Source organism: Zonotrichia albicollis, chromosome 10 (assembly GCF_047830755.1).
Source record: "Zonotrichia albicollis isolate bZonAlb1 chromosome 10, bZonAlb1.hap1, whole genome shotgun sequence".
Lineage (NCBI taxonomy): Eukaryota > Metazoa > Chordata > Aves > Passeriformes > Passerellidae > Zonotrichia > Zonotrichia albicollis.
The window spans coordinates 34,402,838-34,423,445 of record NC_133828.1 but is presented as its reverse complement, the minus strand read 5'-3'; the positions used below and the strand labels follow the sequence as shown (position 1 = coordinate 34,423,445).

The following is a 20,608-nucleotide window of genomic DNA, read 5'->3' as shown; positions in this document are numbered from 1 at the left end:
AGGACTGAGGTGCCGAGTCACCGAGACCACCCTTGGGGGGCTCGGGAGTCCTGGAATGTTGCCAGAAGTGTCTGGTGGCTGGACTTTGATCCTACACAGGAGACGACACCTGTATGAGGATAGGAGGACTTCACCGGGGTGAATGGTGAAGGGATCAGTTAATTAGAGAGTGAAACACAGGGTTTAGGATTTATGTACAGGGGGGTTTAGAGAAATAAGATGGAGGAATTGGGGCGTGTCCTGTCCTTCTTCTTCTTCTTCTTCTTCTCCTCCATCTTCTGTGGTGATGTTGGCACTTTGGGATTGGTCATTACTAAAAGTGCACTGGTCAATAAGGGTGAAAGGTATTGGGGAAAAATGATAAATATTGTACACGTAACTTTGGGTATAAAGATAGGTGACTGTCCGGAGGGCAGCACAGTGTGCTCATGGCTGGCTGCTGAGCAGAGCTCTGTCAGGCCGAGAGAAAATCTTTTAGATAAACAATTAATAAACACAGAGACCGAGAAAAGAACTGAAGCCTCTTCTCGTCCTTTGAAACGCGGCTGCCCCAAGGCCACCCCGGGCCTTCCCAGGCCATCCAAACAGCCGAAAACCGGACAGATACTGATCTGCAATAAGGCAGCTATTGGTGTGCAGTAAGAGCAGGACTTACATTGACTCTGAACGCTTGCACAGTGCTGTCCAGGAGAAGAACGTTGCAGAGCACCTCCGTATGCTGCCTGTCTCGTGCCAGCTCAGACGCTCGGACATTGTAGGTTCTGCCAGCAGGCAATCGGAAACGTGCGGTCATTACTGTCCACACAGGGGCTGCGGGCAAAACCAACACAACGGTTACAAAGAGCCAAAACATGCAAATGCAACAATGTCTCGCTTCAAAGAAAGGTGAAAAGACAGCAAGTCCATTATTTAAAAAGTCCATTAGAGACAGAAGAAAAGTGAATACAAAATTCACAGTAGCCAATAAGAAGGCAATGCCTTACATGCTACAACACAACCTTATACCAAAATACTCAGTCCTTTACTTTCTGCCCATTGTCCACACCCTCTCTATTTTAAGGTTGTTTTGTGGGTTTGCTGTTTTCTCATTGGGTTTTTTGTTTGTTTTTAAAGATTCACAACAACCTTTTCAATTCACAAAGCTTTGTAATTGCTAGGCATTATGGCTACTAGCTTCCTGATATTAGATGCAATTAAGTAACTAATTTCAGTGCAAAACAGCAAAAAATGCTTACATGAAAAGCTTTATGGAGAAAAAGAAAACAGCAAACAAACCAGACTTTGATGCATTATTCTGCAAGGCCTGTGCATTTACTGTAAAATCACAAAATATGAGAATGTACAGTGGTAACAAAAACATTAGCACCGTTTCTTTCGCCCTCCCTTTTTTTAAATTACAACATGAATAGTTTAATGTTTGTCAAACTACCCAATCTTCTGTCTATGTCAATTTGATTGGATTTACACATTTAGTTTGGGAGCACAAACAATTCTCATCCTCTCATCAAGCAACCATGACCATCACAAGTGTACACCCTGTGCTGAGAGCCGATAAATGGAATGCAAGAATTGACTTCCACTTTTCTAATCTAAGATTCTTGTGATTATCATCCAGCCCCAGCCCAGCAAAGTCCTTATGGGCCCACCTGAAGCTATCAGCTCTATCCAATGATACCAGCTACTTTCTCAAGTGCCTCACAGGATCAGGGCCTGTGATTCACTTAATTACACACTCAGCAAACTATTTCTACATCCTTTGACAAGGGCGTAAGCAAACAGAAAGTTTCATAACTTAAGCAAAGAATATACTGAGACATAAAATTAAAATACCCTAAGAGTAGCAAAAGAACACAGGTACATTCAAAACTGAATATAAAGTGATTGATTTTCCTGATCTTGCATAAGATTATGAACTCTTCAAACACATCTACATATTAACTTCACATTTGTGGAGGGGGACAGGAGCATATGATGACAAAAAAAAAAAAAAAGGACAATTCAGCAGAGGACAGCAAACATTCCAGCAGTGATTAGAGAGCTTGCATGGTTCATAAGAGGTATCTCTGTTCCAATGTACATAAATGAAGAGGGAGGGGCAAGAAATGAAAGATCAATCCCTCCTAAATAGTTAGTAACTCAGATACATAGGCTCTCATGGGAAAGTGGAATACCAAGAACCAAGCGGGGACTTGGCGGTTCAATCCTCTTCCCACTGCCTGCAGACATCTCCTCAGCACCTGCCCTCAAAATCCCTGAGGTATTTCGCTTCTCTAGATCACATCTTCAGCTCTTTAAGTATGACCACACACCTGAGACACACAAAAATCTGCTTGATGTTCATCCATCCTTGCAAAATGCTTGTTTTGACTTACTCAGCATTTTCAGATTAACTAGTACCTTGCTTCCTCACCAGACAGCTTTTTTATTTTGGCTACTCAGTCACTGGCTTCAGAACTGAAATGCTGTATTCATGTAGAACTACAGCAGTTTATTTTTGTTTTGCTAAACCAACAAGACAAACTGAATGATACAGACACCAGATAAAGTCACCAGCTGCTAAATTTATGACTATGTCTTAATTAAAAATTTATGAAAAATTGTGTCAAAACATTAAAACTCTCAAGTATACCCTACAAACAAAGTCCATCTGACAACTCCTCAATGAGAGGCTGCTTCTGCTCTACCTTCTCCAGACCTCAATAATAAAAAGCAGGAGAAAACCTTTAAACATCAAATAGGAATTGAACCTCCATACCACTGATCCAAGCCAATCATGTAACATTTCCCAAACAGTGTTTTGCCACAGACACAATCTACAAGCCTCACTAGTCATAATGGCATAAAGGTTGGCATTATCAGTGCAGCTACACAACTGATAACTACAGCCAAAATGTTAGGACAGTATCTGCTGCTGAGCTGAAACTGAGCAGGTTTCAGGAAAACACAATTTGATTAAAACCAGTTTCTCCATACCACAGAAACAACCCCTTGATAAGTGTAATATACCAGGATTTGAAAAAGTAACAAATGAACCAAGAAACAGTGAGTGTCATCTTCAGAGTGCTTTTCCACAAACACAAACACTAGTGCACAAAGGACTGTTCAACTTTCAAATTTAAGTACTGCAGTACTCACAAATGCATTTGGTAGTGAACTAGGAGAGTCTAACTCAACAAAGCATAGTTTTGCAGCAGAGGGGAAAAAAGGACTTGTTTAAAACTAGAAAACAATCTTAAAAGCACCATGTTTTAAGAGAAGAAAAAGGTAAGTCTCAATTTTTCTCCTGTTATTTCCTCTATTTTTGTCGTATTTGCTGATCAAAACCAGCAATACCTTTTCCTTCCTCATCATTGCCCTAAACTAGACAGAAAACTGGGTTTCAGACACAGCAACAAATCTGAGTGAGCAAAGAGAAAATCATCCCTTAGTGACCCTCAAAATCCATTATCACCATGAAACCATTCACTCTGTCCCTTCAACCTGCAGATCTATCAAGGTGCTTGCTGTAACACAGATCATCTTTGCTCCAGCCAAACAAAGAAATATTGCATAGTTACAGACAATGACTGGATTTTTCTCAATGTACATAAGTGAAATGATCAAATTCAAGAATGAGGCACTGTATTATGAGTTTGCTATGGAAACAGGAGCAGCTATATTGGGCCAGAACAACAGCTGATGTAGCTTGCAGACTGGAAGGGCAATGCCTTCTCCACTCTCCTTAAGGAAACAAATAGGACACACACATTTCTCATGCTGCTCCAGTCTAGAGTTTAGCATCTTCCTGGTGTGAAGCTCATAGTCCCACCATGCTGGACATCAGTCATTCATGAACATTTTCTTCATGGATTTATGAAATTTTGGTTTGTACTTTCAGATTATTCAATAAAACATTATATTCTATGTCCCACAGTAATAGGAACCACCATTTCATAGCAGACAAGTTTCTTGCATGAAACTAAGAGGTTTTGCAAATACAGAGCACAGTTTTACAAGTAGAATGACTCAAATCCTGAAATGCACCTACAAAATGCAAATAAACAGCCATGAAACTAATAGAGAGGAGGGTGACAAAAGACTGACTGTCTTCTGCAAGCCACATTCCAAGTTAATCTTGTCCTTTATGTCAGCAAAGAAACTATGGAAGAATGTAGGGAATATGTTAAAACACCTTCACCATCACATGCACTTTCAAAAATACTCCTCCTTCTAAGACCTGCCAGGGTTATTACACAGAACTGCTCTGTGGCCAATCATGTGCACACAACCCATATTTAAACCTCTATCAGCCCATGTACACTTAACAAAAAGGACATGGTTGTTAAGCACAGATAGACCCTGCAATTACTTGTTTTACTGACACACTTGTTTTACTGACACACTTGTTTTACTGACACACTTGTTTTACAACATAATTGGCCCCAAACTGTACCCATATCATCTTTGTGACTTCTTTCTTTCAGAAACACATACACCAAGAACACAGACAGTATTATGTCTCCCAAACACATACTGCCATTCTTGCTATGTATTTTGAAAACTTACTAATAGTGAAATGGCTAGTTCTTGCTCATAAGGTTACAAATTACAGCTGATTTCCTAACAAATATTAATATATAAAATGAGAAAATCTGATGGAAATTCAGCTACACTCATTGCATAGTTCTGCGATAAAAATATTATAGCTAATGTTAGTACAGCACAGAGGATTGCTTTAAACTCCAAAGTAAAATCTGCATTCCCAAAAGAAATAAGAGTAAAAATAAAAGCTGAGATTTAACAAAAAAACCCCAGTTTGAGAACATCTGGCTTAGACAGCAGGCTAACTTAAGCAAGGTACTACTGTGTGGGCATATCCATGTTGTGGGCAGTGCCACCACCACTTAATGCTAAAATATTTTTATACATGTAAGTGGATTATTTAAACCAGACTTAATCTTTGCATACAATGATTTTCTGCTTATAATTTTTCAGCATCTTCTGGTAAGCATGTAATATTTATGTGAATGAACAATCTAAAGGACATGCTGCTACAGCAACTGGAGAAGGACAGAACTGTGCAAAGTAACTCCACTTACCTCTCAGGTCTGTGGAGGGAGTAAGTTGTACATTTCCTGCCTGAGCTCAGGTTTCAAGTGGTGAAGCAATTCCAGGGAGTGTTCCCTATCAAAGGGCAGAACATTCCTGCAATACTGGCTTGGTTAGGGCACTAAAGAGCACACAGAAGCTTCACAATGAATTTTCAGCCTCCTTTATTCTTTTATGTAAATGCATACAGTATAAGGACAATTTGCTTGGGCATACAATAAACTAACTGATTTTAAGCAGCTTAATAAATAAGCAGTTGGTTAAGCAGGTAATTAACTGAAATTTAATTTATCCAAGAGCGCAGCCAATTTGCTGACTTGATGCGAACTTTCTTTAAAAGAACTCTTGATGTAATGCACAGAAAAACAACCACCTTAACACATTACTGTATGCACATGTGCATGCAAGGACATGAGAAATTTCATTTTTCATGGCTCATCTAAAGCAGCTAAAGAAGCTCACGCATTGTCAGATTTCCATTTGTTTAGGAGTCTGTATTTTAGCAACCCAGAAGGCACAGATTTGCACTGTGGCCCACCTGCTCACTTGGGTCTAACACAGTACATCAATTTCCTACAAGAAGTAGAAAAGTAGGTCAGACTCATAGAAGACCCACATCCTTAAACATGATGCAGCTGAATATATTAAGTAAAATGCAGACCCCATTGTTACTAAAATTATCCAGACAACTTAATTATATATATACATATATATAACAAAAAAAAAAATCCTTTTAAAAGTACTGGACATACAAGGACAATTATGAAGGTTTAAACAGAATAATACAACATACTGCAATTCAGATAAACACTGAGATACACCTAGAGCCCATCTTCACAGAGGTTTATTGAAAACACATTAGTGACACTACATTAAATGCTTCAATCCAAACTAGTTTGAAAATGCTAAACATTAGCTGGTCATGCACTTTCTGAGGGAATTCCACATCAAGTTCAAAGAAAATGTTCTTGACTTGTTTTTTGTCTTTAAAAAATTTGTTTTGAAAGCTTTCAGCCATTCTGATGCAGTACACAGCTTCAGGTCATTGCTTATAAATGAAAGCAGAGCAGAAATGCATTTTCATTGAAGTGAATCAACCCATGCACTACAATCCTGAAACTGTTCCAACAAGAGTTGGACTTGATGATCCTTGTGGGTCCTTCCCAACTCAGGATAGTCTAAGATTCTGTGATTCCTTCCTGCTTTATGCTGACCAAATAATGGAAAGTATCATTAAAGTTGATATGTAAACACTGACTTATTTCACTTTGCAGTCACAGGTGCAAGGATTCCAGGAAGACTTCTAGCCAGGCAACAGCATCATTAATGATTCCAGGCTCTATCAAACCCTTTTGTTTTATTTCTAGTTTATTTAATATCAGTTATATATCATTCTACATAAGGAAGATTGTAGGATCTCAGCATCTCAGTCCTGAGGTGCCGAGTCACCGAGAGCACCCTTGGGGGGCTCGGGAGTCCTGGAATGTTGCCAGAAGTGTCTGGTGGCTGGACTTTGACCCTACACGGGAGACGACACCTGTATGAAGATAAGAGGACTTCACCAGGGTGAATGGTGAAGGGATTAGTTAATTAGAGGGTGAGACACAGGGTTTAGGATTTATGTACAGGGGGGTTTAGAGAAGTAAGATGGAGGAATTGGGGCGTGTCCTGTCCTTCTTCTTCTTCTTCTTCTCCTCCATCTTCTTTGGTGATGGTGGCACTTTTGGATTGGTCATTACTAAAAGTGCACTGGTCAATAAGGGTGAAAGGTATTGGGGAAAAATGATAAATATTGTACACGTAACAATGGGTATAAAGATAGGTGACTGTCCGGAGGGCAGGACAGTGTGCTCATGGCTGGCTGCTGAGCAGAGCTCTGTCGGGCCGAAAGAAAATCTTTTAGATAAACAATTAATAAACATAGAGATCGAAAGAAGAACTGAAGCCTCTTCTCGTCCTTTGATACGCGGGCTGCCCCAAGGCCACCCCGGGCCTTTCCAGGCCCTTCAAACAGCCGAAAACCGGACAGAAGATAATATACTTCTGAAAAGTTATCATGTGGCCACTCATTAAACTTTTCCTAAAGCTTCACTGAAAGAGAGGGATATCACATCTTTACTGTTGACCAGCTATTACTCTGAGCATACAAAGTAACCACAGCCACTGGTCCTTCAGCGCTACTGTGTTCCCAAACAGTGCTGGGAAGGGCAGTGGATACAAGAAGAAATGCCTTTGGGAGCTATGGAGCTCAAGCTCCCAAACCCCCAGTGCTTCTCTGCACTGGTGGGTAACCAGACCGTGCTCTTTAGCCTGTACCTGCACGGGCTGGCAGCTGCCAGCTCCAAACTCTGCTGCTCCTGGCTCAGGCATTCCTGCATCCTCCCTCACAGCCTGCCACTGAGCAGTCTCCACGCTTCCTGTGCAAAAACAGCACACAAGGTGAGCTGACCTGCAGCTGCTTCTACACATTCCTCCAAGATCTCTGCTATCTGCAGACACTGAGCTGCTTGAGAAAATCCCTCATGGATGCCAGAAGTATAGAACAGTAAAGGAAAGTCCTACTTCACGTCCCAAGGTCACCAAGAAAAACATACCATGTTCTCTTCAGAACATCCATTATCTCACCTGCATTTCAATGCATAAGCTACTCTGACATCCTCCTTTCCCACATCCTCAGTCATGAGAAGAGCCAAATCTAACAAAAAAAGCATTACTTCTTAGTTTATATGACAGTTTCTGAAAATATTGGGCCAAAACTTCAACAGCTGAGAGAAAAGAAGTTGAATTTAGCCCCTCTCCTCCACCATCAGCTTCTCCTATACATGAGCCAATAGCAGAGAACTGATTTAATATTCTAGCCACTTACTCAGATAAATTTCTAAGACTGTTAATGCATCTCATGAACATGAGGGTTTCATAGGATTGGCTGTGGATTTCAGTGCAGTCTTGGTGCCTAAATTAATAAGCATTCCCAGTTAAAAAATTACTCAAGGATTTTACTTAAACTAAGACCTCCTTGAGTAATGCTTTTTATCTACTTCTCTGGAATGAAATTTCAAATTTGAACAACTGCTGTGTGATATCAGCAAGATGCTCACTGTTATAATCACATAATTACTGATAGAGACAAAGGTTAAAGATGAAATACCTTGCTCTGTCACGCCCAGATTTTCATACTTTCTAACATAAAAATAATAATTAATGAGTGTTCAATCACTCTACACAGGATCTGTTAGAGACAGCTGGAGGCTGTACACCAGAACACAGCAAATTAGTGAGACAGTATGGTGGCACTACTGTCTTCTCTGAGAAATAAACTATTTGGACAATTTGACAACTCCCTCCCTTGCTCCTCCCTGCCCCCAAGAAGAAGGGCACAGCTAACAGAGAAGCCTATTATAAATGACACTCCTATCTAATTAAATGTCAATACTCACTATGCTTGGACTGCATGCACCACACTCACAACAAAGCCTCTCAAATTCAGCTGATCCCTTTCTCTGGTTTGAGTTGGAAGCAGGAGAGTACAGAAGACTGGTATCTGCTTTGCTCCTGTATGCAACATTTCAGGAAACACATAACAGCAAGATAAAATCCATTAGTTAGAGATTACAACACCTACTGCCAGTTTAGGAGCAATATTAATAAATAAGAGTTCTTAGAAACCACACCATCAACACTGACCATTATTTTGAACTTTTGAACTTATTTGAGCACTTTCTGTGATCAGTCATGTTTCACACGCAGACAATAACCTTTCCATCCTCACTATCCACGACTCTAGATGAGATAACAGCCTGAGAAGATTAAAATTTCTTTAGCAAAGAAAAAAGAAGTGGAAAAATAAAACAGGCAAATAGACTTATACATTCCAAACAGCTCAATATGGTTCAAACCCATTTTTAAGCTTCAAATTTAGTCTTAGTGAACACCTGTCCAAATACATTACAGCTTTGGATTGTCAGAGAGGCTGAAGAAACTCAACCAATAGACTAAAAGTCTGCAACCAGGAAAAAGTTAGGATTAAAACAGTCAGACCTTTCCCCCCCACCCCATCCTACTTCATCAGGGCCCCCATCTCCTTTTTCACTGCATCAGTTTTAGGGGCCAGAGTGTGAACAAATGCAAAGACAACAGAGAGCCTCCTTCCAGCTATTCCTGCCAGCTCATGGCTCAGTACTCACTGCCCTGATGATAACAATACTGCAGAAGAGACAAGACCTTTCACACAGCACAAGAAAAATGCCTGGAGTGCACATGCCTTTAGGCAAAGCTTCACAGGGAGCACCTGCGGTTATTCACAAGCAACACAAACCCATCTGTCCTGCAAGTGACACACTGAAGCCACAATCAGAGTGGAAACATCACATGAATTTGTGCAGCTCTTTTGTTTCTGACCTGGAGACTTTTCATTTCTAGGTGCTATTCAGGGTTAGGGAGGTTTTACAGAACAAGTCACACATACATGTGAACAAGATGTGTGAAGAACCTCACATGAGGTTTCAGAGATTACTTTGAGCAAAACCACAGAAAATTTCTCTGTAATATGCAATACACCCCTACACACCTTAAGGACCAGAAAAAAGAGCACATCTATCCCCCTATTAAGCGATGGCCTGTAGCTGATCTTCAGGAATCACCTGATCACAGTGAGACTGCTTTACAGAATGGGTTAGGGAGCCATACCTTGGTGTGAAGAAACAGAGAGAAGGCAGCTGAGGCTAGAAATGCCCTTATGTAACAACACTGGTATCATGTAAGGCCTGTTCCATGCAAACACAAGTTGATGGCGAGCAGCAGCTCGAGCAGGGCCAGCCTGTGAGGCAGCGAGGCCACAGAGAGGGAAGAGCCCCGGGGCACAGCTGTGGCCGCTTCAGGGAGGCAGCAAACACGCACAGACACCACGGCAGCAGCAACCCGCACTCCCAACGAGCCACTGAGGGTGCAAACAGCAAAGCTAGCAGGGGACAAGATTAAATCTAACTTGATTTTTGAAAAAGCCAACCAAACCCTGTGGGAAGGGCAGATAGCTGAAGCAGTCAGTAAAGGATTTGTCTGCCAGGAAAAACAAGAACAGGAAGAGGAGCAGTGTTTAAATATCACTAAATGGTGATTTCAACTATCCTCCTATATTCAAAAATTTGTCTAAATTAAACCAATATGCAAATGCATTTATAAGACATAAAACCTCCTTGTTTGCCAGTATGCAGCAGTCAGTTCATGATATTTGGAGGTGAGGTCCACCTCCATTATTTTAAACTTGATTCTATCCATAACCTGCCCTTGTTTGAAGGTAGCATTACAAATGGTAATCCATGACCTTCACACAGATGATCAGTACATCTCTCTCTTCCCATTCCTGGAGCTGGATCTCTTATTCTTGCTTTTATGACTCAAAGCTATAATAAGATGTAGTAAATGAAGACTATAACGAAACATTACTAAAATATCTTGATAGAGACTTCTCAAAATAAATCCCCAGTACTTTTTAAAACGTGTTCTTAATCTAGGTTAAATAGATTTAAATAGATCTTTCATTAAAGGGAAATCTGGCTCTGATACAACTCTAAGATCAGGAAGCCTAAATATTACCTATCAAAAGAAAAAAGGGCTGAAATCAGTAAGTTCAGAAGCACCAGGTGATAACAACTTAGTATTTAATGTCTTGCTTAAGGGGAGGGAGAATATAGACCCCCACCTCAAAACTCCCCAAATCCAAATTTCTTCCTACAGTTTTCCTCAAAGGTTTCAAAGCATAATTAAATTTGATTCCTTTTTGCAATATGACTTTTAAAAAAATTCTCTACCTATTAAAGAAAAGACTTTACAGTTCTCCACAGACCTAATAGAAAACTAAAGCTCCTCAATATATAAAAGGAGTCTTTTAAATTTTTGAGCTTTTAATGACAATGCACAACTGCCTGTAGCTAGAATAACCAAGTACAGTCCTTTCATGACACTAATTATTAACAGCTCTAAATTTGAGCAACAACCCAACTACACACCCTGAATCGAGGAAATATAGCAAGTGAAAATTAGGTTTTGATTTCAGCTTTTCCATCAACAAATAAGAGGGGTTTTTTAACACAATTTAAGAAATCAAAAAGAGAAAAGTTACATGCAAATAGCAACTGATGGTCCTCAACAGTTGTACACAATTAAGCAGATAAGACAGGTAAAACACCAAATGATGCAAAATTACACATTCTAATTTGGTGCAACTGTAAATGAACACCAAGTCCCACTGCATCCTGTACATGGTACAAGCCTCAACCACAATGATATGAAAACAACACTGACAGAAAATATATGATGGAGAAAATCCATGGGCCTGCCATGAGGCACTTGAGCACCCACAGATCAATACTGCTGCACGCTGAGGGAGCTGCAAGTCCAGAGCAGCCAGTGGAACAGCAGCTGCAGTTCCAGCTGTGGCACCTGTGCTGGGAAGCCTTTGAAGTTAAAGGCAGTCTGAACTGAAAACAAACTGGCAAAACTCAGAAAAAGCTTGTATTCTACTCATAGCCAACTTCAAGTTGAATTTTGGCTGGCACTAAAACTGAGGTATTAGACAGGGGGAGGAAAAGTTGTCTGTGTATATTTTGTTCAGAGTTGCTAAACCTAAGCCAAATTATCTTCAATAGATTTAAACACAGCAGATGCTAATTCTATGGCTCAGTGTAACCAACTGGACACTTTCCATCAAGATTAGCTTTTAATCAGAAACACCATTTCCATAAAATAGAAATTTTCACGTGGAAATTTTCAGTTTTGCCAAAGCCCACCGATTTTCTGCAGGAAACATTGAAATAATGCCTGTCTGGCTACCTGCCTGGAAAACGCTTGTCAACTCCACTTCTTCCTCCAGCAGAAACCAAACCAAGGGATGGCTTCTGGCAGGGCTGCCCAGCAAAGTGACCTCAGCCCATCCTGGCCCTGCCGGCACCGCGGGCACTCGGCCCCTCCCCAGCGCTGCGGCTGCCGAGGCAGCACAGGGGCACCGCTGGCTGGCTGTGGGATGGGCACTGCAGAGACCCCAGAGCAAACAGCGACTGCAACAACGAGCTAAACACACGAGGCAACATCAGTTCAGCTGAGGCACCTGCACAGCTGCAAAAGAACCATCCTATTTTACATCATCCCAAATGTTAAGGCCTCCTTTTATTTATTTATTTATTTATTTACTACATTTCACAACTTCACCTCAGTTTAAGTTTTCTTCTGACTTCCACCTCTTCTCAAAGGACTTTCTAAAGAGGAAATTTCCATTTTCAAGCCAGATCAAGATTAGAAATTCAAAATTACCTGAATGAATCTGACAATGAAAATATCATTGTCATATGATGTTCAAGCAATCAAATCTTATAATCATTCACATGCAATGGAATTTTGAACAGGAAATATAAAATCACATTTTTGTGTGTTTAGTTTCTTTAGCAAAGTATCTTAAAGATGTCTGTACTCCACAGATTTGTAAATTGTACAAATCCATTTAATAACAATTGTATCTGTACTTCTTACAAAGTGAAGCTCTGAGCCAAATCAAAAGTTTCCCAAAACTGTGGCATACTGACCTCAACAGGCTCAGCCTTGTCAGGGGTTATGACACCCTTACACATTAAGGGCAGGCCCCCTGCACTCATCTTCATGCATTCAGAGGTTTGAAAATTGTCAAACTACTCTCAAATTTGGACATAAGTAAGAAGATAAATGATCTTCATGCATATTTCTAAGAGTATCTAAAAACACTTTTCATTTTGGGATGTATTCCTTCTCTTGAAAATAAATTGACAAATTTACAGAAATATCTGTAAAGAAAAATGGGAATAATACAAGAGGAAAGACAAGATCCAAAATTACATAAAAGTTTGTAATTCTTACCAGGGTTCATCAAACCAAACTTCAAAAACCCCCTTAAAGTTTAATTTTTTTGTTTCTGAATATGACTGTTTTCTTCCTTTTAGCTTTTGTTCTTTATAGAATTACACAGTAATACTTGACAGTTTTCACAAAACTAACTTAACAAAAATAGCAGACGCTATTAATGGTGTGAAAAGGAACATAACCCTGTCATGGCTAACTATGAATTTACTGTGGGGAGAGGGGGAGCAGAAATCCCCACATTAATCCAAAAAAGTAAAGGCACAAAGTTGAAGGTATACGATTGGAAAAGGAGGAAGAGCTAAAACCACAAAGTTTTTAATGCACTATAGCTGCAGACTGAAGACACCATGATACCCCAGTGAAACTAAAATTCACTGATAAACAAAATTCACTGACTGCATATATATATATATATATTTCTTCATTATACCTCTCATCTATTCAACCTCAAACCTTTTATTAGAAGTTAGATTTCTTTTACTAGCATATTACCAAATCACTTTCCAGGTATAGAGTATACACGTTCTATAAAGAAAAAGCCATCTAGTAAAAGCCATCTAGTATTTGAATTTAATAAAATACCCACTGAGAAAAATTACCTGACCATTTTGCTTGGAGTTGGAAACTTCTCCAATCGGCTGCCATTCAGAACCAGCAAGAAACTTCCAATTTGGTTGGTCCGAGATTAATTGAAGCGAATTATTCTATTATTTACTGAGTTTATTTTTAGAAGGAAAACAACTTCTACCATCTCCTCTAATGCATTCATGTTCAGGAAGACACAGAGGCTTTAATGCTTGTTTATGATATTGACTCAGTTCAGTATCAAGTTTCACATCCGCTGAGAAAACAGCACATAACCATGGTACAGACCAGTTATTCAACTGAAAACAAAGCAATAAAAGAAACATCACAACTCCAGTGGAATAAAACATTACCAATAAGGGCAACTGAACCCACACATGCAGAGTTTGTGTGTGCTGAAGTTAAAGAGCAAAAAGCTATTAAAAGGAGAAAGTACTACAAAATTATAAAAGGCTATTTATAGGCCTCATGTCATGCTACTATTTAATCACACTGCTATTTATGTTTTCTCTCATGCATTTACCAACTCTAAGCAAGAACAAAATCCCAAATGCAGTTTATTCACCTGCATGTCACAGGGCCTTCAATTGCATTTACTTCTCTGCTGCTCCCAAGACCTCCCTTTCATCTGGCCAAGGTGATTCCCTGCTAGGACACAAGCACACAGCTCCTGCCACACACCAGTGTGGGGAGGGCTCACTGGCACTGATGATTCGTGGCAGCGATCACATCACCTCTTATTCTTCCTTGTAAGACAACCAGAGGGCTGGAAGGATCCTGTAAAAACATGTTTTCTGTCACTAAAACTGCAGCATGGTTCAAATCCTCACCTCGAGCCTTTTCATTGTGCTGCAGCTGAGAGCACACAGTTATGTCTCTGCCAAGAGGCTGGGGGCAAGTTTGGGTTTTGATTTTTTCCCCTAGAAGAGTTCTAAATGCCAACTTGATTGTAACCATAGCCCAATACAGAAGTCCACGTAACCACTTCAAATTTTCTCCAACTTGTGGTATGAAAGACCTGACCAATTAGTTTTTTTTTCTTCTCAATAAAGCCTAATCCTAAGAAAATCATGCTGTCAGGGAAGATTATATATCTAATCACTAAACTCTGAGTAAGTGTAACACAAATGAACTTTTATACTATCGTGCCTATAACTGACATCTACTTCTTCAGAATAAAGTAATCCAAGCACAATAGTTACTCTCAGAAGAAGTCTTAATGCAGTGATTAATTTAGCTTTCTATGCCAGAGAATCGTTGTACTTGCACAGAAAATTACTGTCAAAAATGAACTTTACTGTTCATCTGTATACAGGAGAGATTGCCATGTTTTAGTCCTCAACAATTTTTTCCCACTATAATAAAACTAAGGACATAGCACTCTTTTTTAAATCAAAGGACTAAACTTGTAAACTTGATTTAGAAGCCCTGTATGCAAGCTAATTCACCTTTCAACACACAGCAGCTTTACAAAATGCTTAGAAAAAACCCATTTGGATAGTCTCTTCCACTATATTGCAGGTAAGAGAGATTCTAAGACAAGAGAAGCAGTTCCAGTCCCCAGGCTGCCAGAACCCAGAACTTTGCAGGGCTGTCCCATTTTCCCTGCACTGAGTTCTCTGCTGCCTCAGGCAAGTGCTCAACTCCCAGCCCCAGCCCTGCTGAGCCAGGGGCTCTGCAAGGCAGCAGCTCTGAATGCCAGATTTGAACCGAGGGCTCTCAGTTCTTTCATTCTACTGACAAAGTTGCTAAGAACGTGTGATTATGTTGCACGTCTCTCTCCGTTTCAAATTCCTAACAATGACTGGAAGCATGTGGCAGCCTACAAAACGCTGACAGCAGAGACCCAAAGCAAGGCTTAGTGAGCCTGTCTGCAGTGAAGTGGGCACACTATAAATACCAGAAAGGAATTTCATAGTCCAAGGAAAAAGGTAATGTAAATCTGCAAGGAAAAACAAACATCCCACAATTTCCAAAAGCCTGCAAGGAACACACTTCAAGCAGCCGATCTACTGTGGGCAATGACAGCACAAGAAACTGCCAGAGTGTGAAACTCACCCTGGTATCATGTTTGTTATTTTTATACACGGGGCAACATCCTGACTCCAAAGCTACTTGAGAAGCATCTCAGTTACACAAGTCAATGTACTTTCATGATAGTAGACCTTCAACATTTGGTAATTCATACGAGCTTTCTGCAGACATGCTGATGTTAAATTACTATGAAAGATGGCAGTAACTCCTTGGTCAGAACTAAGCACAGAAACGGTGCTGCAGTCCTTAAATCTGGGACACAACTACATCCTCAGGTGTAATTGTGGTACAGCCAAACACAGCAGTGGACTTACATCAGTAGATAAGTTTCTGCCCAGCATTACAGTTCTCAAGGATCTCCATGACCCATACTTGCAGTGTGAACTGCTTTGTGAAGATACAAATCTCTGACAAATGAACTCTGAAGTTCCTCCAAGCCTGCAAAGCCAAAAAAGTTCAAAACTCTTTACAGAAATTATAAATGTAAGTGTCCCTACAGAGAAAAAGATTTGCAGAACGCACCCAAGTTTCCCAGCTTCTTATCCTTTTGGTAAAGGTGAGAATAAAGATTTTTAGCTGTTGTCTATAAAAGCAGTGGAAGGGAAGCTGCCAGCAAGTACAATTACCACTTCCTTAAATACCTTTCCTTTAAATCCACCATTAAACACTTTTTCTTCTGCTTAACTGCCAAGCAGTCAACACTCTGGGACAGATTCATTTCTCTTTTCTAAAAGGGAACAGAAGCTGCTGTGGGAGAAAAAGGAAAAAAAGCCTCCACCTCTCAAAGCACAGAGCACAAATGACTCTGTCCAGGGCTGCCCTCTGAATAACACCAGTGCAGAGGCTGTTGATGGTCAAAGGAAGGAACAACTTCAATTCAACCCGGGTCAGCCTGGGCCAGCCCCAAATTCCCAGCAGTCCTTAGAAGAAATGTCACCACTACATCAGGTGTGGTTATTCACCACTAGTGCTACCTTGAAAAAATGAGAAATCTTACCTGCAAGAACAATTCAATAAGCAAACATCAAAAATAATGAATGGAGCAAGTTCTGACAAAATTCTGGCTTAGTTTTCCAAAAGCTCTAAAAGAGCTTTCTCAAGACATTTTTGTTTTATATAAAGGACAGTGCAGTTCTAATATTTTCCACTACAATTCTAGCTTACATCCAGAGTTTGTAAAGTCAAAATAAAAAGCTCAAAGGTATCAACACAGACTTGCACAGAAATGAAAACAAGTTACAACAATGAATATTTAAGTTATTTTTATGAATACCATTATGGTCAAAAACCAGCCTACTGAGTTGATAATATAAAAAATACAATTTTTTCCTATATACTTTCTTGTTTTATAATGACACATGGTGTCCCTTGGGAGAATCATTCTTCTATAAATATTTGACATGAAAAGCAAGATTTTTTGTCTTAGCAAGTACGTTGTGATTCCTGACAGAAATAACAGATAACAATGGACAATGGAGATAGCACTGTTAAGCTGAACATAAAACATAAACTGTTAAGTTTAGATTTTCGGACATTTCAATGGGGTCCTTTAAAAGTCATTAGACATTATTAGGCAATTTAAACAATATATTAAGGAATCTTAAAATAGGCTGGCTCTTGCTCCTGTTGTTTTCCCTGGATAGGCAGGTACAAACATGGGTCACATTCACAGGTTGATGGTTACTGACTCCCAGGTTGCTGAGGTAGCCATGCTGAAACCACAGAGGTAATAATTCAGGACTTCAACCATCAGTTCTCTACCATTCACTTCCTGCAAATACTCCAGATCTGTTCCATGTATGTTCTTTCCTTCCCAAGGCTATGACAGTCCCCCTTCTAACTGTTCAGTTTCCTTCCTCACTCAAATCCTTTCCTACATTTTGTCCATTTCCCTAACCACATTTCAATTTTCCTCTGGCTTAGTCAATGCCCTCCTCCTTTGGGGTGGGTACAGAAGATGGAACAGCAACAGAAATCACAAGAATGTCCCAAAAATGCACAGAAAATCAAACAAGGCCTGCCTGAAGGCAATAAGAAAAACTGTAGCCAAGAGACAAGAGCCACGGCAAGTCCACTCCCAAGGTTAACACAGAGCTGCCAGGTACATCTAAAGTCAGAGTAGCAGCACAGACGTCTGATGCATTCTCCTGACATGCTTTCCATGTGGTTATGAATGGAAGGGATAAATGGCAACCTAATCAAATAGGCAGCATTACCAAAAATCATTAAAAGGCTGTTAAATTTCACACATTTTAACATGCAGTACAGAAAGTTTTCCAAACCAATACAAAAATCCATGAAGAACATGCAGCAAAGTTATTTCACCCTAGCAGTCTCCTACATACACACATTTTTACTTAAATCTCTGTTTTATTTTTCTATCATTTTCACCAACAAAATTAAGTCAAGCTTGTAATGCTTAGGGACAATCTCCTTCAAAAAAAAAAAAGACTTTCAAAACAGAAGACCCAGAAGGAAAACTGATTAGGTACACGTTTATGCTCAACATGCACAAACACGTTGATGGTGACATGAGTAAAGCTGCTAAGTTTTCTGATACCTAAAAACAAAGCTTTTTATCTATCAAGCTGGACTTAGATATCTAACCATTGGACTTGATCTTTAGAGATCTTTCCAACCTAAACAATTCCAAGATTCTAAGTGTGAAGAGACACTCAGATTGACAAAAGATAACACTCACCTATCTTTACAGTGAAAATATTGTACAAAGTGCACTGAGAAGGAGCAGTCTACCAACATACAAATGGACATGGCATTAAAAGGCAACAAGCTGAGTCAGCACATCCACACTGCTCCTCTTGGGCACTGTGTTTAAGAACTCTGTTCATCCATGTGCCCCTGCAGTCAGCCCAAAATGGCTTTCTCACACCTGCCTCTTTAGGCACTCTTTTGTAATTAAACTCAGCTTCCCCAAACTCTTTCCATCTATAGCATCCCAGAATTACAAGGCTACAGAAGAGCAACATATGGCAGGATAAGGAATGTGCACATTAACAAAGAAAACCAAGCAACACATTTCTGCTATTTCCCAAGTCTATTCACATGCACTTTTCCCTGCTGGCAGCTCTGCAGCACAGCCCAGGTCCCCTAGAAACAGCTGCAGGAGCCACAGGTGGAAACAGCAGGAATGGTCTCTCTGAACAGTGGCACTATGCTCCTCTGAGGACACAAAGCTCTTCCCCATGCTCCCAGAAATGCTCAGAAGAGGTATTTTCCAAAAATAAAGCCACTAGCCATAGCCACCACACTCACCAGTGAGACACAGTCCCTTTTCTCTAAACAGCAAGACAGACTCATCAGAGTATCCGAGATCAGAGTCAGTTCTTCTGGGGACTCGGGCCTTTCACTGCAACAAGTACTTTAAATTGGGACCTTAGGAAATTCAGTACTTTCAAAACTGCATTTGTAAACTCAGTTAGCAACAAGCTTCCTCTTCACAAAGATGTACAGGACAGCCCAGAATAGCAAGGCTCACCAAGTGCAGAACACCAAACTAAAACCACTAGCTTCTTAGTTCAGTTTTCCCAGTTATGTCTTCTGACACAATCAGTGGTTCAGTGACAGAGATGAACAAGTTTGCCATATTATGAAAAAGCAAAAATCTTCAGCCCACAAAAAGGAAAGTATTCTTTTCCCATTACAGGTTAAACCTGGGAACAGACATAGAAACAACATTTTTAAACAGAATAAAAAATGACATCTGAAGCCACCACATTTGCATTATGATTATGCAGAGCACTCTGTCTGACAAAGTCCAGATTGAATCAATCCTTCTGAACTCCAGGCATCACCACCAGCAGCATCAGCAATACTGACTACAGAACAAGTACACTTGAGCAAGTGTCTGTTGCCATGGATAAACACATATGGAGTAGTTACCTAGGTACAACCATGCAGTTGTTGAAATGGGATGACAGGAGAATTCAAGAGCCTCAGAACTGTCAGCACACTAGCACCAATGACAATGTACCATGAAATTGTTAATACCTTCTGTGGAAAGACATGACAAGACACAATTTGTTCCCTAGATCACAGGAAGCAGATCCTGATGACCCATGACTGGAAATGTTTTGGTAGCTGCAGGAAGTTGCAAAGAGAGTGAAAACCAACAGGTGAATGAGCCCCTTTACAGTCCAGTAAAGGTTTGCCAAGTTTTGGCTCTGTCCACTGCCGTAACAGGTCCTCTCCTCCAAAGTCAGTGTTAGTGGGTCCAAAGCTGGAGTCTGTGAAGCCAAGGGAGAAGTGATGCAGCTCCAGATGGATCCCACAATTACTGGACTGAGGCTGCCAGGAACATGCACTGCCCATGGAACAGCGGGTGGCCAGTGCCAGGCAGTGACTCCTTCAGCATTACTCGATGGCAGGGTGCCTCAAGCTGAAGAGTATCTGAAGAGTTCTTCAGTTCTGACTATTCAGGAGAGAAATGTATCAAGGTTTGTCCTTTCCAGATGCAGAAACTGGTGTCAGGGTGCTCTGGCAACTTGTTAAGAATGATGAGCATGATGTTATGTACATCACAGAGAGAGGCAATGGTAAAGAGCTTAATACCATCACCACATTATCCTTATGAAAAGTAGCTCCCACCCTCCAAGAACCAGCACAGCATGCCTATTTACCAGGTCACCCAAAAATATCTGAGGGAGCTTCTCAGCAGCTAAGAGTATGAACAATCTACAGTGCCCATCTGAGAATTTTCTGTTCTCAAATTCTGAAACCTAGAGCCCAGAGAGCAGAAATCCCTGTTATTTAACACAAAATCAGCAAGAAGCTTCTGTCTGCTACTGACAGGCAGGCAGACTGCTACAAGCTATTCTGATTCCTCATGAAGGATGTAACATAAGCATTATTAAATAACAGACGTGTCCATCTGTCCTCTGGAAGTATATAAAGAGAAACACAAATTAGAATTTCTTCACAGTCTTAGATCATCCGCCTTTCTGTAAGAAAATCTGCTGAAAAAAACAGAGAGAAATGAAAAGGTGCCAACTAGACTGAA

The 20,608-nt window shown here is 40.3% G+C and overlaps 1 protein-coding gene across 2 annotated transcripts in view; it reads right to left on the bottom strand.

Annotated features, from left to right (window-relative positions):
* Nucleotides 1-20,608, bottom strand: part of PTPN4 (protein tyrosine phosphatase non-receptor type 4) — a 113,274-nt gene that overhangs the window by 72,743 nt on the left and 19,923 nt on the right. For both annotated transcript variants that reach the window (XR_012582005.1, XM_074548757.1), the window contains exon 2: nt 656-810. Coding sequence is in view for 1 of the 2 variants with exons in the window: in XM_074548757.1 (XP_074404858.1) it covers nt 656-810 (155 nt within the window). In the remaining variant the exon portion in view is untranslated. The remainder of the gene's footprint in view (nt 1-655; nt 811-20,608) is intronic.